The 17326-nt window shown below is 43.7% G+C and overlaps 1 protein-coding gene across 4 annotated transcripts in view; it reads right to left on the minus strand.

Annotated features, from left to right (window-relative positions):
* BICRAL (BICRA like chromatin remodeling complex associated protein) overlaps positions 1 to 17326 on the minus strand; it is a 78289-nt gene that overhangs the window by 16498 nt on the left and 44465 nt on the right. For all 4 annotated transcript variants that reach the window (XM_049653242.1, XM_049653241.1, XM_049653243.1 and 1 more), the window contains one exon: positions 14727 to 16406. In XM_049653242.1, the coding sequence (XP_049509199.1) occupies positions 14727 to 16406 (1680 nt within the window). The remainder of the gene's footprint in view (positions 1 to 14726; positions 16407 to 17326) is intronic.

Below are 17326 nucleotides of genomic sequence, written 5' to 3' on the forward strand. Positions count from 1 at the left end.
TCGAGCCTCGCATCGGGCTCTGTGCTGACAGCTCGGAGCCTGGAGCCTGCTTCGGATTCTGTGTCTCCCTCTCTCTGACCCTCCCCCGTTCATGCTCTGTCTCTCTCTGTCTCAAAAATAAATAAATGTTAAAAAAAAAAAATTAAAAAAAAAAAACAAAAATAAGGAAACTGTCTGAAGGGGACCCTCTCGTTTAAGCACATGTTGGAGTGTTTTGTAGTCCCCTTGCCCACCTGTGTGGGTGCCAAGCATTGGCATCAGTGCGTTTTCATCTTACCCTTGCCTCTGTCCTCAAGTACGCCTTCCCTCAGGAGGAGGACGGTCACTCCAGTTGTCCCACTGTGGGGTAATTGCACAGGTTGGGCTGGGGCGGGTAGGGCCAGGGTGGTATTAGAGTCAGAATGCATGGGGGGAGCCTGGCCTGGGCCCTGCAGTGGCATAACCTCAGTCCAGCTGGTCTGTATGTTCGGAAAGCTCCGTGCCTTAGGGACCACTCTGTCTCCAGAAGTTCGCCGCTCGCTCCCAGTCTACATATTTTCAGGGCCGGACTTTGGTCTGTCTGGGTCACTGCTGTATTCCCGGCACCAGAACGGGGCCAGCACCACAGTGAGCGCACAGCAAACAGTTATTCAGTAAACTGTGTGAATGAATTCCACTGCAGTGTACGTCACGGGGGTCTGTCCCTCCTCCCAGCACCCACCCCCAACCCCTCAGGATCCATCACCTCTCTCCTGTTCCCCAAAACTTCAGGCTGCCCACAACTGACCATCTTTTCCAGAAGTGAAATTTACCACCTGTCCTGTTTCCTGAACTCTTAGAGAAGCCTTGCTCTTTAAATACATTTTCTTGACAAACAGACTGTTTAAGGATACTTTGTTGAGAACTTGGCTCTAAGAAATCTGCTAACATCAGTATACATTTTAATGCTTTAGATCCTATGGATTATCTTTGATATCATGTAAACATACAGAAGAACCCCAACAAATCAAAATATTTGATATGTCAACCTCCCCTTCTGGGGTATACTTTGAAAGAAACCAATTACAACCTAGCAAGACAATATTCACCTAACAACAGGCATTTACTGAATGAGGGAGACCACTGGGGGGCTCTGTCCAGCCACACTCCCCTCTGGGAATTGTCCTATCGCCACAGAAACGGGTTGGAGCCAGGAAGGTTGGAGAAGACACAAAGGTGTGTTACCTGCCAGAGGCATCGAGGGTTAAACTTTAGGAAAGGAAGGAGCACTTTTTCTTCCGTCTAAAAGTGCCAAGCTTGGGGCCCCTGGGTGGCTTAGTTAGTTGAGAGTCCAACTCTTTTGATTTGAGCTCAGGTCACGATTCTAGGGTTGTGGGATTGAGCCCCATGTCGATCCCATGCTCAGCATGGAGCCTGCTTAAGATTCTTTCTCTCTCCCTCTGCCCCTCCCCTGCTCTTTCTGTAATAAAAAATTTTTAAATAAAATAAAAGTGCCAATCTTGCCAATGGAGCAGTTTATCCACCCAGAGGGGTACCTTTTTCTATTTTGGCTCAGAGGGGCACTTTTTCTTAATTTGAACAAAGGTCCTGTATACAGCAGTAGAGGCCCTGTATGGTCACTTTGTGTCACCCATGGCCCTGCTCCTCTGGCTATGGCTTACTGAGCCACAGTGGGTCATTAAGCTTCTGCTGGGAATTTTGAGTGGTGGTGGGGAATGGATACCCAAAGGCAGTGGCTCTCAAATGCAGGTTTATAGACTAGCTGCATCAAGATCACCTGGGGAGCTTCTGAAATACCAAGTTTCTGGGTTCTAGCCACAAGATTCAGAAATCCAATGTGGGCTTAGGAATTTAAAATTCTTCTCTGTCTCAAAAATAAATAAACGTTAAAAAAAAAAAGGGGGGCGCCTAGGTGGCTCAGTCGGTTAAGCGTCCGACTTCGGCTCAGGTCACGATCTCACAGTTTGTGAGTTCGAGCCCCACATCGGGCTCTGTGCTGACAGCTCAGAGCCTGGAGCCTGTTTCAGATTCTGTGTCTCCCTCTCTCTGTCCCTCCCCCGTTCATGCTCTGTCTCTCTCTGTCTCAAAAATAAATAAACGTTAAAAAAAAAAAAGAATTTAAAATTCTTGTATTTATTTATTTATTTAATGTTTATTCATTTTTGAGAGAGAGAGACACAGAGGATGAGTGGGGAGGGGCAGAGAGAGAGAGGGAGACACAGAATTCGAAGCAGGCTCCAGGCTCTGAGCTGTCAGCACAGAGCCCAACGCGGGGTTTGAACTCACAAACTGTGAGATCACGACCTGAGCCAAAGCCTGATGCTCAAGTGACTGAGCCACCCAGGCACCCCAGGAATTTAAAATTCCAAAAAGCTCTCTTGATTCTTAGGCACTGCTAAGTTTTGGAAACCACTGAATTTGCATCGGAAGCCGGCCTGAGGTGGCCATTTTGGTGGAGAAGAGTGAGAGAGAACAATGAAGGACAGATAAAAGGCCACGCTATCTTGAACAGGCTGAGGGAACAGCAGAAAGCCTGATTTCTGACCTTATAAGGAGCTACACTGGACTTCCTGAATGTTCTCCTTTTTTGCTAAATGTGTTAGGGTGAGTTTGTTCGTTTTTTAGAAAAATTTTAAATGTTTTTAATGAGAGAGAGAGAGAGAGAGAGAGACAGTGCTTGAGTGGGGGAGGGGTAGAGAGAGGTGGGGAGACACAGAACCCGAAGCAGGCTCCAGGCTCCAAGCTGTCAGCACAGAGCCCGACGTGGGGCTCGAACCCACAAACCGTGAGATCATGACCTGAGCCGAAGTCGGACGCTCAACCGACTGAGCCACCCAGGCGTATGGTGAGTTTCTGAGAGTTGCAACCCAAAGTACCTCGATGAAGGCACCTGGGCGTCGGCTGTGTACAGGGCACCATGGTCAACCACAGAGAAGGCGGCCGAAGGACACCAACACGGTCTCTGACCTCTGGGAAGTTCACCATCCAGAACTAACCCAGGCCTACCCCAACACGGCTCATCAGCATACTGTAATTATGGCCTCTATCCTCAACTGGGCCCTCACGCCTGTGTGGTCCTTTCTTTCTCCCAGCCAGCACCTTTGCTCATTTTCCACTCAACGCTATTTCACTGTCTTCAAACCCGTAAGCCAGGTGCAAATGCGTTCAACTCTACCACCACAGCTACACCCTTCCCTGCATCCCCACTCGACCTTTCCTTGCTTCTGTTGTTACAATGGCACAGGCATCCCTCCTCTTTACTACAAAGAATCCCACCAGTGCCCTGGAAGTCATGTCCATCTCCTTCCCATCCAGCTTTGAGAAAAAAAGCTCAAGCCTTTCCCGTATCCTAAAAAACGAATTCCCTCGGCCCTACATCCTGCAGCTATCAGTTACCTTCATCTTTCTGAATGTTGTGTGTGCTCATGACCACACCTTCCAGTCTCTCCCTGGTCTATTTCAATCTTTCTGGCTTCCACAACCGACACTCCATGGAAACAAGTCTTACCAAGGTCAGCAGCTGCCTCCTCATTGCTAATGCTGTCAGAAACATCCCAATCCTTACCTCCACTGGCTTCTCAGTGATGCTTCACTCTGTGGACCTCTGTCCTCCTGCCTGTAACAACATTCTCTTTTCTTAGCATCCAGAATGCTGGACCCTATTGGTTCCTCCTCTCTGGAACCTTCTGAGTCTCATCTGTGGACTCTTCTTTCTCCTAATCTCCTAAGTAGCAAGGTGCCATGGGGTTCTCTTCTGGCCACTTTTTCTTTATTCACACACTCACCCTGATCCATTTCATCCATTTCTACCACTTCACTTACAATGGATATGGTGGTCAGTCTCATTTGCGTCCACATTTTGGTCCTGTGCTTTGGTATAGATAGCTGTTTATCATACACTTTGGTTGTCCTACAGGTTTTCAGGCTTGGCAAACATACCCTACACTGAACTCATAATTTCCCTTCAAACCACAACTCCTTCTCATGTTCTCTATCTCAGTGAACCTGGTGTCACTGTCCAGAGTGTCATTCTTATCTCTCTGCTATAGCCAGTCAATCAGAAGGTCTAACCTAAGTGTCTTCAAACCACTCCATTCCCACAATCTCTAGTGCCACCAGGCTAGTGTAGGTCTTCAGTATTTCATGCTTAGATTATGACACCAGCTCCTTAACGTGCCAGATAAAGGTCCTGTATGATTTGGTCCTTGCTCACCTTTCCTGCCTAAATCTGCTGTATCTCATCTGAACTTGCTTTGCTGTCTCCTCAGTATCACGGTCTCTTCTCTCCCTAGGCTTTTGCACTGCTGTTCCCACTGCTGGAACATTCTTCTCTCAGGCCCTTGCTACCTGGGTAACTCTTCCTTCCCTTAGTAGGTCTCCGTCAGAAGTCACTATCTCAAGGAAACCTTCCCCAACCATCCCATCTGGGTTAGAGGTGTCTTTCTTGAGCCTGGAGCTCTGGATTACTTACTTTTTAAAAATTTTTTAATGTTTTTTTTTTTTTTTTTTTTTTTTTTTTTTTTTTTTTTTTTTTTTTTTAATGAAAGAGAGAGACAGAGCATAAGCAGGGGAGGAGCAGAGAGAGAGGGAGACACAGAATCTGAAGCAAGCTCCAGGCTCTGAGCTGTCAGCACAGAGCCAACGTGGGGCTCAAACTCATGAACCGTGAGATCATGGCCTGAACTGAAGTTGGACACTCAACCAACTGAGCCACCCAGGCAGTCTGGTAGACTGGTAATCTGGTATATTACTTCTACTGGAGTGTCTAAAACAGTGCTCTGTGGCTGTCAGCTTATCTGTCTGCCTCCTGCTCTGCAACTGACTGGTGTAGCCGTGGGAGGTTCTAAAATACTGTTGAAGGCAGGAATGAAGGAAGGAAGGGAGGAAGGAAGGAAGGAAACATTTAACACAGTAAGTGATTATGCACCTGTTGAGCAGTATGAACGAAAAGTGCAGAGAAGAGATCTGGGGACACTGGAAAAAGGCTTCACTCTTTTAGGGGCTTTGGGTGGGGGCCTGAAGGACAGGATGCATTTCTACCTGTTAGGAAAGCGTGTGTAATGAATGCCCATGTCAGTAAAGACATGGGGCTCACAATGAGTCTGGCCAGTCAGGGAGGTGGGGAGGAGGGGTCAGCCTCACTAAAATGGAGGGTTTTCGACTAGAGAAGCTTAACTAATGGCCAGGGGGTTGTATTTTCTCCTGTGGCAATGGGGAGTCTCAGGTCACCAAGCAAATGTTTTAGGAAGATTACTGTGGTGGAAATCTGCCTTTAGGAAGAGGCAGAAGGCAAATCAATCACCCAGATAATTGCTACATTTGTCCACGTATTAGGGTCAGATTGGGCCTTGGAAATCATCTAAACTCAGTGGTTCTCCACCCTGGTTGCTCTTTAGAATCACTTGGGGAGCTTTTGAAAAATGCTGATGCTTAGAGTCCTTTCTCCAGACCGTTTAAACCAGAATTTATGGAGGAGAGGCCCGGGCATCCATATTTTTAAAAAGCTCCCCAGGTGATTTGATTGCATAGCTAGGATTCCTCATTTTAGAGAAGAGAAAATTAGGGCTCAGAGAGTTTAAGATGCAAACTTAGTTCACAAAACCCATCCCTGGCAGAGAAGGACCTACAAGCAAGCTCTGACTGCTAATCCAACTCTTGTTTTCCCCATTAAATTGCAGTCCCTCTTAAAGTCTAGTTCAGGGCAAGGATGCAGAAAAGGAGAGAAACAGAAAAGAGTACAGTATAGCCAGCTAGCAGGTACAGTCTGCTTCTCTAAGCAATTTGGCCATGCTCTGAACCTCTATCTCCTAGACTGTGAAGTGGAAACAGTATCTACTTGTAGCCCAAAGGTAAGGATTATCACTAATATGGAGAACCCCTGGCATGTACCAGTTGTCAACAATATGATCATTATTTTTGTTACTATTGGAAAGAATAGATATGAGACCTTCAAAGACCAATCTGTAGGATTTAGTCATTAAAAGTATAGAAGGAGAGGAAAAAACACCTAGATTTTGAAGTCTGGGTGTCTGAAAATCCAGTGGTTCCACAGTAAGGTTGTCAGGCTGAGCTGGAGGGAAAGGAAAGCAGGGAGGGGCAGGGAGGGATGGGGGGGGGGGCTGGGTGGTCACTATGGCAACCAACACCCGCAAGCATGGTGGGTGCTGCCCTGGAAGAATTTACAAGCTACTAAATCTGCTAGTGATCTGCTGAGATTTGGACTTAAATTAACATGTTTACTTGTGTTTGGCAGGTTAAACTGTTGTAAACTGCCTCCTTTAATCACTGACTTTTGAATATTAATCTGTTTACAAGAAAGTTTAAATCCTGTAAATTATTCTCTGCATTCAGGGATTTCAGTTGACAGGACTCTTTGGAGAAATGGCTGATTCTAGGTCTGAGGTAATAGGTTTAGGTAATCGGAAGACATGCCCACAGCGTCTTGGGCCATGAAATTCTCAAAGTAGATGCGGCCGTGTCGAAAGTATAGAAGCCGTCTTTAGCAGGCCTCCACTGACCACATTTGGGACACTTTAGGCATCAAAAAGAAAAATAATGAAAGCAACAGAATGCAACATTAACTACAAAAAGAATGCATGATCTTTTAGAGACAGGCACTAAACTATCACAGATGAATTTCTATGTCTGGATTAGCCTCACAATGATGTTGGGCAGGGGGTGGGGGAATTTAGCTGGGGATGGATGAACAAGCACAGCCATGAGTTGGTAAGCACTGAAGCTTATTGTGCACAGGGGCTCACTGCACTATTTTGTTTACTTTTGTTCATGTTTAAAATCCCCCATAATAAAATGTTTAAAAATGAATGCAACTCCCCCCGCCCCAGACAAACTGAGTTCATAGTGTTATTCAGAAAAAGAGAGAGAGAGAGAAGGAAAGAAAAAGTTTTGGAAAACTTTCTTTCTGGAAAAGTCCCAGCCAATAACTATAGATAGGAGAATACAATTAGAAAATCCCCATTTTGCAACCACTGATGTAATTAATATTCCGGTGAGGCTCAGAGTCTCAAATCACTGGATGAGAGACTGGGAAAGAGGATAGTCACAAGGTCCCAAAGCACCATCCTGGAGATCATTTCTGCTTTACAAAGGGAAAAAATGTACCTTTGAATACCTGGAGGAGAAAAAACCTAGCAGAAGCCACCTTAGCCAAGTGATCACACCAATAATAGGACAGCTCAACATTCTGTGTCTTGCCGAAACTGTTTAGCCTGACTCTGATCGTGAAGTCACAATCAGAGACTGCCACACTGAGGCCACTCTACAAGACAAATGATCTGGGTTGCTGTGGACTAGAGATGTGACAACAGATGATGTCAGTGCTCTCTGGATTCTGGAATGAAACACTGTTGTAAAGGAAATTATTGGGTCAACTGGAAAAAATCTGATACAACTGCAGTGTATTAATGTTAACTTTTTGGGTTGTGATATTGTGGCTGCGTTGAAGGCAGCCCTTTGTTCTTATTAAATAGCTGGTGAAGTATTCAGGGGTAAGGGGTCATGACATTTGAAACTTTTCAAGATGGTTCAGAGACAAAAGTGTGTGTGTGTGTGTGTGTGTGTGTGTATGTGGGTGGTTGTGGGTGTGTGTGTGAGTGTGTATGTAGAGACAGAGAAACACAAGACACACACAGGTGAAGCAAATGTTGCAAAATATAAACAACAGATGAATCTAGGTGAATGGGTTCACTGTACTCTTACAAGTTTTCTGTGGGTTTGGGAAGTTTTCACAATACAAAAGGTGGGGTGGGGACTTAACTTCACTCTACAAGAAACTGGTTACATTGGTTGCCTGCAGGGAACTGGATGGCTGGGGGACAGAAGGAGGGAAATTTTCACTACAGTATATACCTTTCTGTACTTTTTGGATTTTAAACCAAATACATGTATTTTCTATGCCAAAACCAAATAAAATTTATATTTAGAAACTTACTCCTCTGTAGAGTTAACTCTTACAGGATCAAAACTTGCTGAATTAAATTTCCCTAAATAGACAAACATGGAAGGTCCCTGGGAATGGTGTTGTTATTGTTGTTGCTGTTTTTAATATTTATTTATTTAAGTAATTTCTACACCCAACGTGGGGCTTGAACTGACGACCCTGAGATCGAGAGTTGCATGCTTTTCTGACTGAGTCAGCCAGGTGCCCCGGTGTTTTTGTTTATTACAACATTCTATAAAGTAATTTATACAGAAAATTTACACGGAAATTGTAAAGTAAAAAAGAGAGTCACTGTTAAGTGTTCCTGGATGTTCTGGGGGTTTAAAATTTAGATAACACCTCAACATTACTTTTCTAACTATGCGGTCTCCAAGGCTGTGTCCTCCTTACTCCAATACGCCTGATGCAACTGACCTAGTTCCCAATACTTTTTGGCATTAAAGGTCACAAAAAATTACTCTGGAGCTGCCAGTGGAGGCTTCTTGTTACCTCTGGATAACTGAAACTTTTGGGACTCAGACAGACTTTTTTTTTCCTTATCAAGGCATTATTTGTTACACAGGGGTTAAAGAGAGATCATGCCGTAGCTGATTATATATCATTAATAACAGCAAACATAAAACAGATCAACACATACTGATATGAAAACAATCCTCAAGTTACGGAATTAAGTAAAAACACCCATGGCGTGTTGCAGAGTTAAGCAGACGTCTACAGTTATTTGTGCCCGTCCGTATGCGTAGAGGCTCTCTCAGGGAGAATACAGAGAAAGAACCTAGACGCGGTGGCAGGCTTTCGGAGAGAAACTTGGGAACTGGCAGGAAGACTTACTTTTCACTCTCAACTCTCTTGGAACTGTTTTTAAGTTTTTACCAGTTGCACATTTTACTTATTTTTTTTTTTAAACATTTATTCATTTTTGAGAGACAGAGAGAGAGGGAGACACAGAATCTGAGGCAGGCTCCAGGCTCTGAGCTGTCAGCACAGAGTCCGATGTGGGGCTCAAACTCATGAACTGTGTGTGAGATCATGACCTGAGCTGAAGTCGGGTGCTTAACCAACTGAGCCACCAAGATGCCCTGCACATTTTACTTATTTTTAAAAATGCATAAATGTTTTGATAAATGCTGTCCAGATATCATGTCTCCTGTGTGGGGCAAGTTTTTAAAACTAGAAGAAAGTGAGAATAATCTATAAATCTACTATCCAGAGAACTGCTGTTAATGTTATATTGTATTTCTTTCTAATGAATTTTCTGGGTGTTTTATAAGCAAGAGGGTTTTCTGTTTTCTAATTCAACATATTGTCTCTCCCCATCATTTTTCTAAGAGTGAAAACAAATTATTTATACATTTATTAAAAAAATTTTTTTTAAGTAAGCTCTACACCCAATGTGGGGCTTTAACTAATGACCCTGAGATCAAATTTCGTATGCTCTACTGACTGAGCTAGCCAGGTGCCCCTCTTTATTATACATTTAAATGCACGTTTTAAATATTTCAAATTTAAATGTACACTTAAAAGATTATTTTGTAAGTCTTTCCCCAAATCTTTAAGTTATTTTTTGAAAATATTTTATTTTATTTTTTTAAAGATTTTCTTTTTTGGGGGGCGCCTGGGTGGCTCAGTCGGTTAAGCATTCGACTTTGGCTCCGGTCAAGATCTGATGGTCCATGGGTTCAAGCTCCGCATCGGGCTCTGGGCTGACAGCTCAGAGCCTGGAGCCTGTTTCAAAATCTGTGTGCCTCCTCCTTTCTGTTCCTCCCCCACTCACGCTCTGTCTCTCTCTCTCTCTCAAAAATAAATAAACCTTAAAAAAATTTTTTTTTAAAGATTTTTTCTTTTTTTTAAAGTAATCTCTACACCCAATGTGGGGCTCAAATCTACAACCCTAAGATCAAGAGTCACAAACTCCACTGACTAAGCCAGGCAGGTTCCCCTCGGAAACATTTTAAATAGCTGCATAGTTTTCATCACAGCCAATCATTCTTCTATTATTAGACATTTTTAATTTTATTTTTATTTATTTTTGAGAGAGAGACAGCACGAGCAGGGGAGGGGCAGAGGTGGGGGGATAGAGGATCCAAAGCTGACTCTATGCTGACTGCAGGAAGCTCGATGTGGGGCTCGAACTCACGGACCCTGAGATCATGACCTGAGCCGAAGTTGGACACTTAACTGACTGAGCCACCCAGGTGCCCCTAGACATTTGGGTTTTTAGAAAACTTTTTAGCAACCAAAGTATAGAAGAGTATCTACAGCATGCTATACTTGAATAAGAAGGGAAGGGTGGCAGGCACCTGGGTGGTTCAGTTGGTTGAGTGTCTGACTTTGGCTCAGGTCATGATCTCCCAGTTGGTGAGTTTGAGCCCCACATCGGGCTTGCTGCTGTCGGTGTAGAGCCTGCTTTGGATCCTCTGTCTCCCTCTCTCTGCCCCTGCCTTGCTTGCACTCTCTCTCTCTCAAAAATAAATAAAAATATTTAAAAAAAGGAAGGGAAATTAGACATACCACATTACATATATCAGCTCATTTGTGTAAAAATAAATGTAGGATAAATAACTAGAAACGAATGAGATCAGTGAATACAGAGGGGGCCGAGAACTGGCAGGAGAGGATGGAGGGGTGGGAGAAGGGTGAAGTGAGGTGCTCAAGGTATACTTTCTGCAGAGCCCTGACTTTTGGGGCCATGTTAATGGGTCACACTTTCAAAAGAAATGAAATAGATATAATCAATAAGGGTGGTGGGGAAAGACTCCTACAATTAATAAGCAGGACTATATTTCAAATGAATAGCATAACTACACCAAGGGAGGAGGGAAAAGCACTAACCCAAGTAATTTTAGAACACAGTATTTTGACCATATGCCTTTAGGCTAAAGACAGAACTGTAGACTGATGCTGAAGTCTCATTAGTAGGTTTGTTTTTTCATGGTGGTATGGGGTAGCAATTCTGAAACCATTTTCTGTGTACTCTAGGATTGAGCAAATAGATATACCTATATCTATATATCTGTATCTATATATCTATATCGATCTATCTATATATCTATACCTACATATCTATATCTATATCTATATCTATATCTATATCTATATCTATATATCTGTATAGATATATCTATACCTATATATACCTATATATCTATATAGATATATTGTGGAGTTGCCTTTCTCACTGTTAGAAAAGAGGAAACATGGAAGATGTTTGGAAATGGAAAAGAAAGAGAATTGAATAATGAACCCAGTGGTCCTGGATTAGAATAGGAAGTATCAATAGGAGCTCATTGCTTTTAATACAGATTGATATATAAATAGCTACAGATGTTGGGGGTGTGTAAATATATATAAGTCCCAGGTCAGTAGCAATGAACGTGTAGTGCTCAGGTCATAGTTTCTAAATACTGCTCTCCACTAGAAGGAATGAGGCTCCTTAAATGAATGATTGGTTCCAGGGCAGAGTCAGGAAAATAAAAGATAAACACGGAACATCTTGTTTTGCCAGAAATTAAAGAAAGTGCTCAAGGCACAATGGAAATGTGTCAGAAGGACCAGCAGCCAATTTGGAGGGGTGCCCAGTGGCCATCAAAGTAACTTGAGCATCAAGATAAGTGACTACAACAATTTATAACCCACTGAGTAAAATAAGAACCTCTGAGTCCATACTGATATAAACAAACATGTAAGTAAAAGAGGAAAAGGAAATGCTTTCTTAGAGAAGAATGCCAACAATTAATGTAGAACATATGATGGAATCAGAAAATCTCTATTTGGTGGCCATCACAGCAATAGCAGATTCCATAACAATGGATTTGGTCAGGAATTATCAACGGAAACTTAACGTATGTGCAAGTTTGATGAGTGACTGGATACCTACACAGTGTCAAAGTATCTCCTAGAAGAAACTTATTAAGAAGCATCGGACACCATCTTAAGCAAGTGTTCAAAGTTTACACCACCAGGAATGGGACAAATCCACATGATGATGATGTATCATTTCTGCGGCAGTCCTATCAAAAATGTATGACCTGGATCTAATCATGAGGAAACAGCAGAGAAATGTGAATTGAGAGACATTCTACATAAGAATTGGTTTATGGGGTGCCTGGGTGGCTCAGTCGGTTGAGCGGCCGACTTCGGCTCAGGTCACGATCTCACGGTCCGTGAGTTCAAGCCCCGCGTCGGGCTCTGTGCTAACAGCTCAGAGCGTGGAGCCTGTTTCAGATTCTGTGTCTCCCTCTCTCTGACCCTCCCCCGTTCATGCTCTGTCTCTCTCTGTCTCAAAAGTAAATAAACGTTAAAAAAAAAAATTAAAAAAAAAATTGGTTTGTACTCTTCAAAAATATCAGGGTCATGAAGGACCAAAAAAGATGGAGAAAATGTTCCAGATTTAAAGACATGATGACACAATTAGACAGTGACCCTGGACCATAAAAACAAAACAAAATAAATTTTCCCCCTTTCGCCGTAATGGGCATTCTTGGGAAAATCAACTAAATCTGGATAAGGTCTGTAGATTAGGTAAAAATGCTGTACTAATGCTAATTTCCTGGTTTTGATAACTGTACTACCTATGTTTATGTGGGAAAATGTTTCCATTTTTTTCTTTTTTCTAAAATATTTATTTTTGAGAGAGTATGTGAGTGGGGGAGGAGCAAAGAGTGAGGCAGACACAGAATCTGAAGCAGGCTCCAGGCTCCGAGCTGTCAGCATAGAGCCCGACGCAGGGCTCAAACTCACCAACTGTGAGATCATGACCTGAGCTGAAGTCGGACGCTTAACCGACTGAGCCACCCGGGCGCCCCAAATGTTTCCGTTTTTAGACTGAAGTCCAAAGTATTTAGGGCTAAAGAGGCATCATGCCTACAATTTACTCTCAAAATTGTGTGTGTGTGTGTGTGTGTGTGTGTGTGTGTGTGTGTGTGTATGGGGGGGCAAGGGGAGAGAAAGAGGAGGATAAAACAAATGTAGTAAAAAGTTAACATTTGGGGAATCTTGGTGAAGGGTATATGACAATTCTTTATACTCTTCTTGCAACTTTGACTTTTCTAGAAGTCTGACATTATTTCAAAACACACCCACACACAACCTCTGACACTGAAAGTAATACACTGAATGTCCTTGATCATAAATAATCTTTGTTTCCCTAGGACTCTTAGTGGAATGACTAAGTCAAAGGTATGCAGTTTGAAAACTATCGATGTACCCAGCACGGAGAAGTTTTTGAGTACATCTAAATATGGAGGAGGGGTGCCTGGGTGGCTCAGTCGGTTAAGCGTCCGACGTCGGCTCAGGTCTGATCTCACTGTTCGTGAGTTTGAGCCCCACATCGGACACTGTGTTGATAGCTTGGAGTGTGGAGCCTGCTTCGGATTCTGTGTTTCCCTCTCTCTCTGACCCTCTCCTGCTCATGCTCTGTGTGTCTCTCTCTCTCTCAAACATAAATAAACATTAATAAATAAATAAATAAACATGGAGGAGCAAGGCAGTGGAAATGGAGGACGAAACAGGGTCGACCACAGAGGTGAAAGCGGGGTGTGGAGCTGGAACTACGGACAGTGCTCAGGATGAGCGTGAATTAGAAGCTAGAGGAGGAATTCAAGGATCCACAGATAGGGGTTCAGGACCAAAGCTGATGACATTTGAGATGATTTTTAGAAACATAATCCTTCTGTGGGTTTACCAACTGCCCACGGTAATTTTGGATCCCTCCCTCTGTATACATCCCTCCCGTGCAGGGCAGTTACCCACTGATGAATCGTACTGAGTCCCTGAGCCTTTCTGACTGACACCCAAGAAGCAGTCACAACATCTCCACCCAGTCCATAGTTACATGACCTAGCGGCTTACTATATGATGTAAGTAAATAATCTACCATAAGCTTTCATTTTAAATGCCTGTCATACATTTCATCAAGTATATATATTAATTGGCTCTCATTGAGTATTTGCTATTTGCTGTTAGGGACTATGTTAAGTGCTTCGTGTGGATTATCTCATTTAATCCCCCCAATAACCCCATGGGAATATATGTCCATTTCGCTGATGAAGAAAATTAAGTCTACAGAGGTAAGTTAAAGTAAGACTTGCTCTATTGTCATAAAGCTTAGATTAAAATCCATAAGACTGACTCTAGAGCCCCACTCCAAACCACAATGCTATGATGGATGAAAAATATTAATTAAGGGGGTGTCTGGGTGGCTCAGTCAGTTGAGTGTTCGACTCTTGATTTCAGCTCAGGTCATGATCCCAGGGTCGTGAGATCGAGCCCTGTATCGGGCTCCTTGCTGAGTGTGGAGCCTGCTTAAGATTCTCTCCCTCCCTCTGTGCCTCCCCTCCCCCCTGCTCACACACACACTCTCTCTCTCTAAACTAAAAAAATAAAATAAAAAGTAAAAAACAAATCTTTTTAATTAGGAAGAAAAAAAGGCAATCAATCACAAGTTGAAAATTGTTAATGAAAAAAAGAATTGTTAATGAGAGGCGCCTGGGTGGCTCAGTCGGTTAAGCTCAGCTCAGGTCATGATCTCACGCACAGTTTGCGAGTTCGAGCCTCATATTGGGTCCCTTGCTGATAGCGTGAAGCCTGCTTGGGATTCTGTCTCTCCTTCTCATTGCCCCTCTCCTGCTCTCTCTCTCTCAAAATAAATAAATAAACTTAAGAAAAAAAAAGAGAGTTGTTAATGAATAAATTGGGAGTTTAGGATGAAAATTATATTCTGTGAAATACACATTCCATTTTCCTTTTCTGGAATCATCCCAACATTTGTGCGATAAAGCAAATGTACCTGACAGAAGAACTGCTGCTGGGTTCCCGCTCCAGGGGTGTTACTGAAGGTGCTGGTAGATTTGGAAGAAGAAACTGGAAGACGATGAGACGCACTGACCGGTACTGGAGTCCTGTTTGGCTGGGTCAGCTGATCTCCCGTGAAGTTTGATCCTGATGCACCCGACTGAACCGCAGACCCAAGACTAGGATGGGCAGTGCTGGATGAGCTGACGACAGGGAACCGACTAGGTCCTGACATGTTGGTCACCGAGGGCATGGTGGTGAAGCCAGGTCTCCCTTGGGACACGCTGCTCTGCCCAGGTGACAGGTGTAATACGGTTGGTGACGCCTGCTGCAAGGGCATCTGTCCACCAACAATCTGAGGAGAGGCATGATTGACAATCACTGGGCTTCCAGAGGCGGCAAATGTTTGCCCAGACACCAACTGGACGGCGGCATTCTGATTGTTCAGCATCTGTCCAGAATATGGTTGGTTGGTCCTGAGCATGTTGGAAGAGTTTCTGTTCAACATGACATGCTCTGAGGCCACCTGGCCGGAGATGAGCTGAGAAGGTTGAGTCTGAAGCAGTTGCCCATTTATGGTCTGGACATGATGTACCGAGTTGGAACTGACAGAAAGGCTTGTGGGTATGAGGAACTGACTTTGGGGTGTGTGAGGCTGGCCCATGGGAGAATGAATAACGATACTACCCCCAGCGCTGCTCACTGCCTGTGAGGTGACTGGTTTCCTTGTGTTCTGTTGGTTTACGATGTTCACAGACATGTGCGGACCAACTACGGAGCCCTGGGGTGAGCTGGCGGAGGCAAAGGAGATCCCTTGTTGAACGTGGTGCTGCTGTATTCCCAAATTGTTCACATTGTACGTATTCTGCTGACCCATCTGGATAGGCTTTGGCTGGATATTGATCGGGACTTTATTTGAATTTGGTGCAAGACCCCTCTGTATGATGATGTTATGCACAGGTAGAGACGTCTGAAAATTTGTGCTGTTAAATGGAACGGTAACAGGCTGTGCTACGGGACTGGAACTGGAGCTCCCAAACAAGGAGTTGCCATTGGGAGTCTGTCTGTGAACCAGGAGTCCTCCACTCACATTTGATGGGGCTTGCTGCCCGCTGCCCTTCAATATGATTTGAGATCCGTCTAGGTTATTAATAGTCATCATGGAGGGTTGATTACCAAATGAGCCAATTAGCTGTATCTGACCCGAACCGCTAATCTGACCGCTATTAGACAGATGCTGGCTGGGCACACTGATCCCCACGTGTTGCATAAAGCCATGTTGCACCCCCACCGTATTGCTTGCAAATGATGCTCCAACAGGCACGTGAGTCACCCCTATAGGCTGCAGCGTCTGACCTGAGTAATTCGAAACATTAGAAGCCTGAGTAAACGATGCTGATGAAGAAGGATGAAGCTGGGCTTGTGCAAACTGTTGGCTTGAACCTATACTGGCGTCCAAATATGCCTCTTCTGCCAAAGTCTGTTCAGTGATATTGGCCTCCTGCAGGGATTTCTGAAGAATGTCGAAAGGTTGGTCCTCACTGAGATCGGGAAGAGGAGAAGACTCAAGTTCATCTTCAAGAAACTGAAGGCTACTTGAAAGTGGCAGTCCATCACTGGGCCCTTCTCCAAGCTGGTTGCTTACGGCTTTGAGGGATGACTTAGGATCAGCATTCTAAAAAACATACACAAGTATGTTACCTGGCATATCCAACCTTTGAAAGAAGCTCTTAAAACAACACAACACAAACCTCACTTTTGAATAGAATAAAGCCTAACAGGCACAGCTCTTCAAAGTGCTCAGCTTATTCTGATACTGAATTTCCTTCGTGATGATGTTTAACATTATTTCTGTAAGCGTACACATTCAGCGCTCTGGTAAATTAGTTCATAGAAAATAGATACATAACAGGATCATACTGATGACCACCTGGAGTTTAGCTCCATTTTTTCAGATACTGACAAAGGCTTTATTTTTCAGGACTGCTCCCAGTCCAGGGCTTGAGTGAGACTCGGCCCAGGGTGTGTAAGTAGCCAAGAAATAGCCATGTCTAGTCCTTTGCACGACAGGAATCTAAGTGAATTTTGGGAGTTCTGGGTACTGTTCTGTTAGAGGTCCAGAAGGTATCCCAGATTCAGCCCTGTCATTCCGGGCTTCTCAGAACATGTCTAGTTCTATCCCTACCACCCCAGGCAAGACCAGTCCAGATGAAAACAAGCTTCCCACACGAGTGAGCGGTCATTCGATTTCTTAGAAGGAATCCGCTTATTACGCCGCTTTCAAAACGATTTCAGTGTCCTATTCAAAAGTAAAAGTCCATCAACATTCTAGTCATCAAGCACCCGCTTGTGTGTTAGTTTCTGTCCTTAAGGAATCCTTAGGAATGGGCATTCCAACTAGAGACAACACAGGCATATGAAGAGAAACGAATGTGATAAATAAGATATACTCCACTGTCTAGCAGTTTTTCTTGGGACATGTCAAAATTTATAAAAGGAAAGATACGGAATCCACAGGTAGGGATAACACAAATGTACTTCACACTACTGAACTTAAAAATGGTTAAGATGATAAATTTCATAAGTATTTTAATG

The sequence above is a fragment of the Panthera uncia genome (genome assembly GCF_023721935.1).
Source record: "Panthera uncia isolate 11264 chromosome B2 unlocalized genomic scaffold, Puncia_PCG_1.0 HiC_scaffold_24, whole genome shotgun sequence".
NCBI lineage: Eukaryota > Metazoa > Chordata > Mammalia > Carnivora > Felidae > Panthera > Panthera uncia.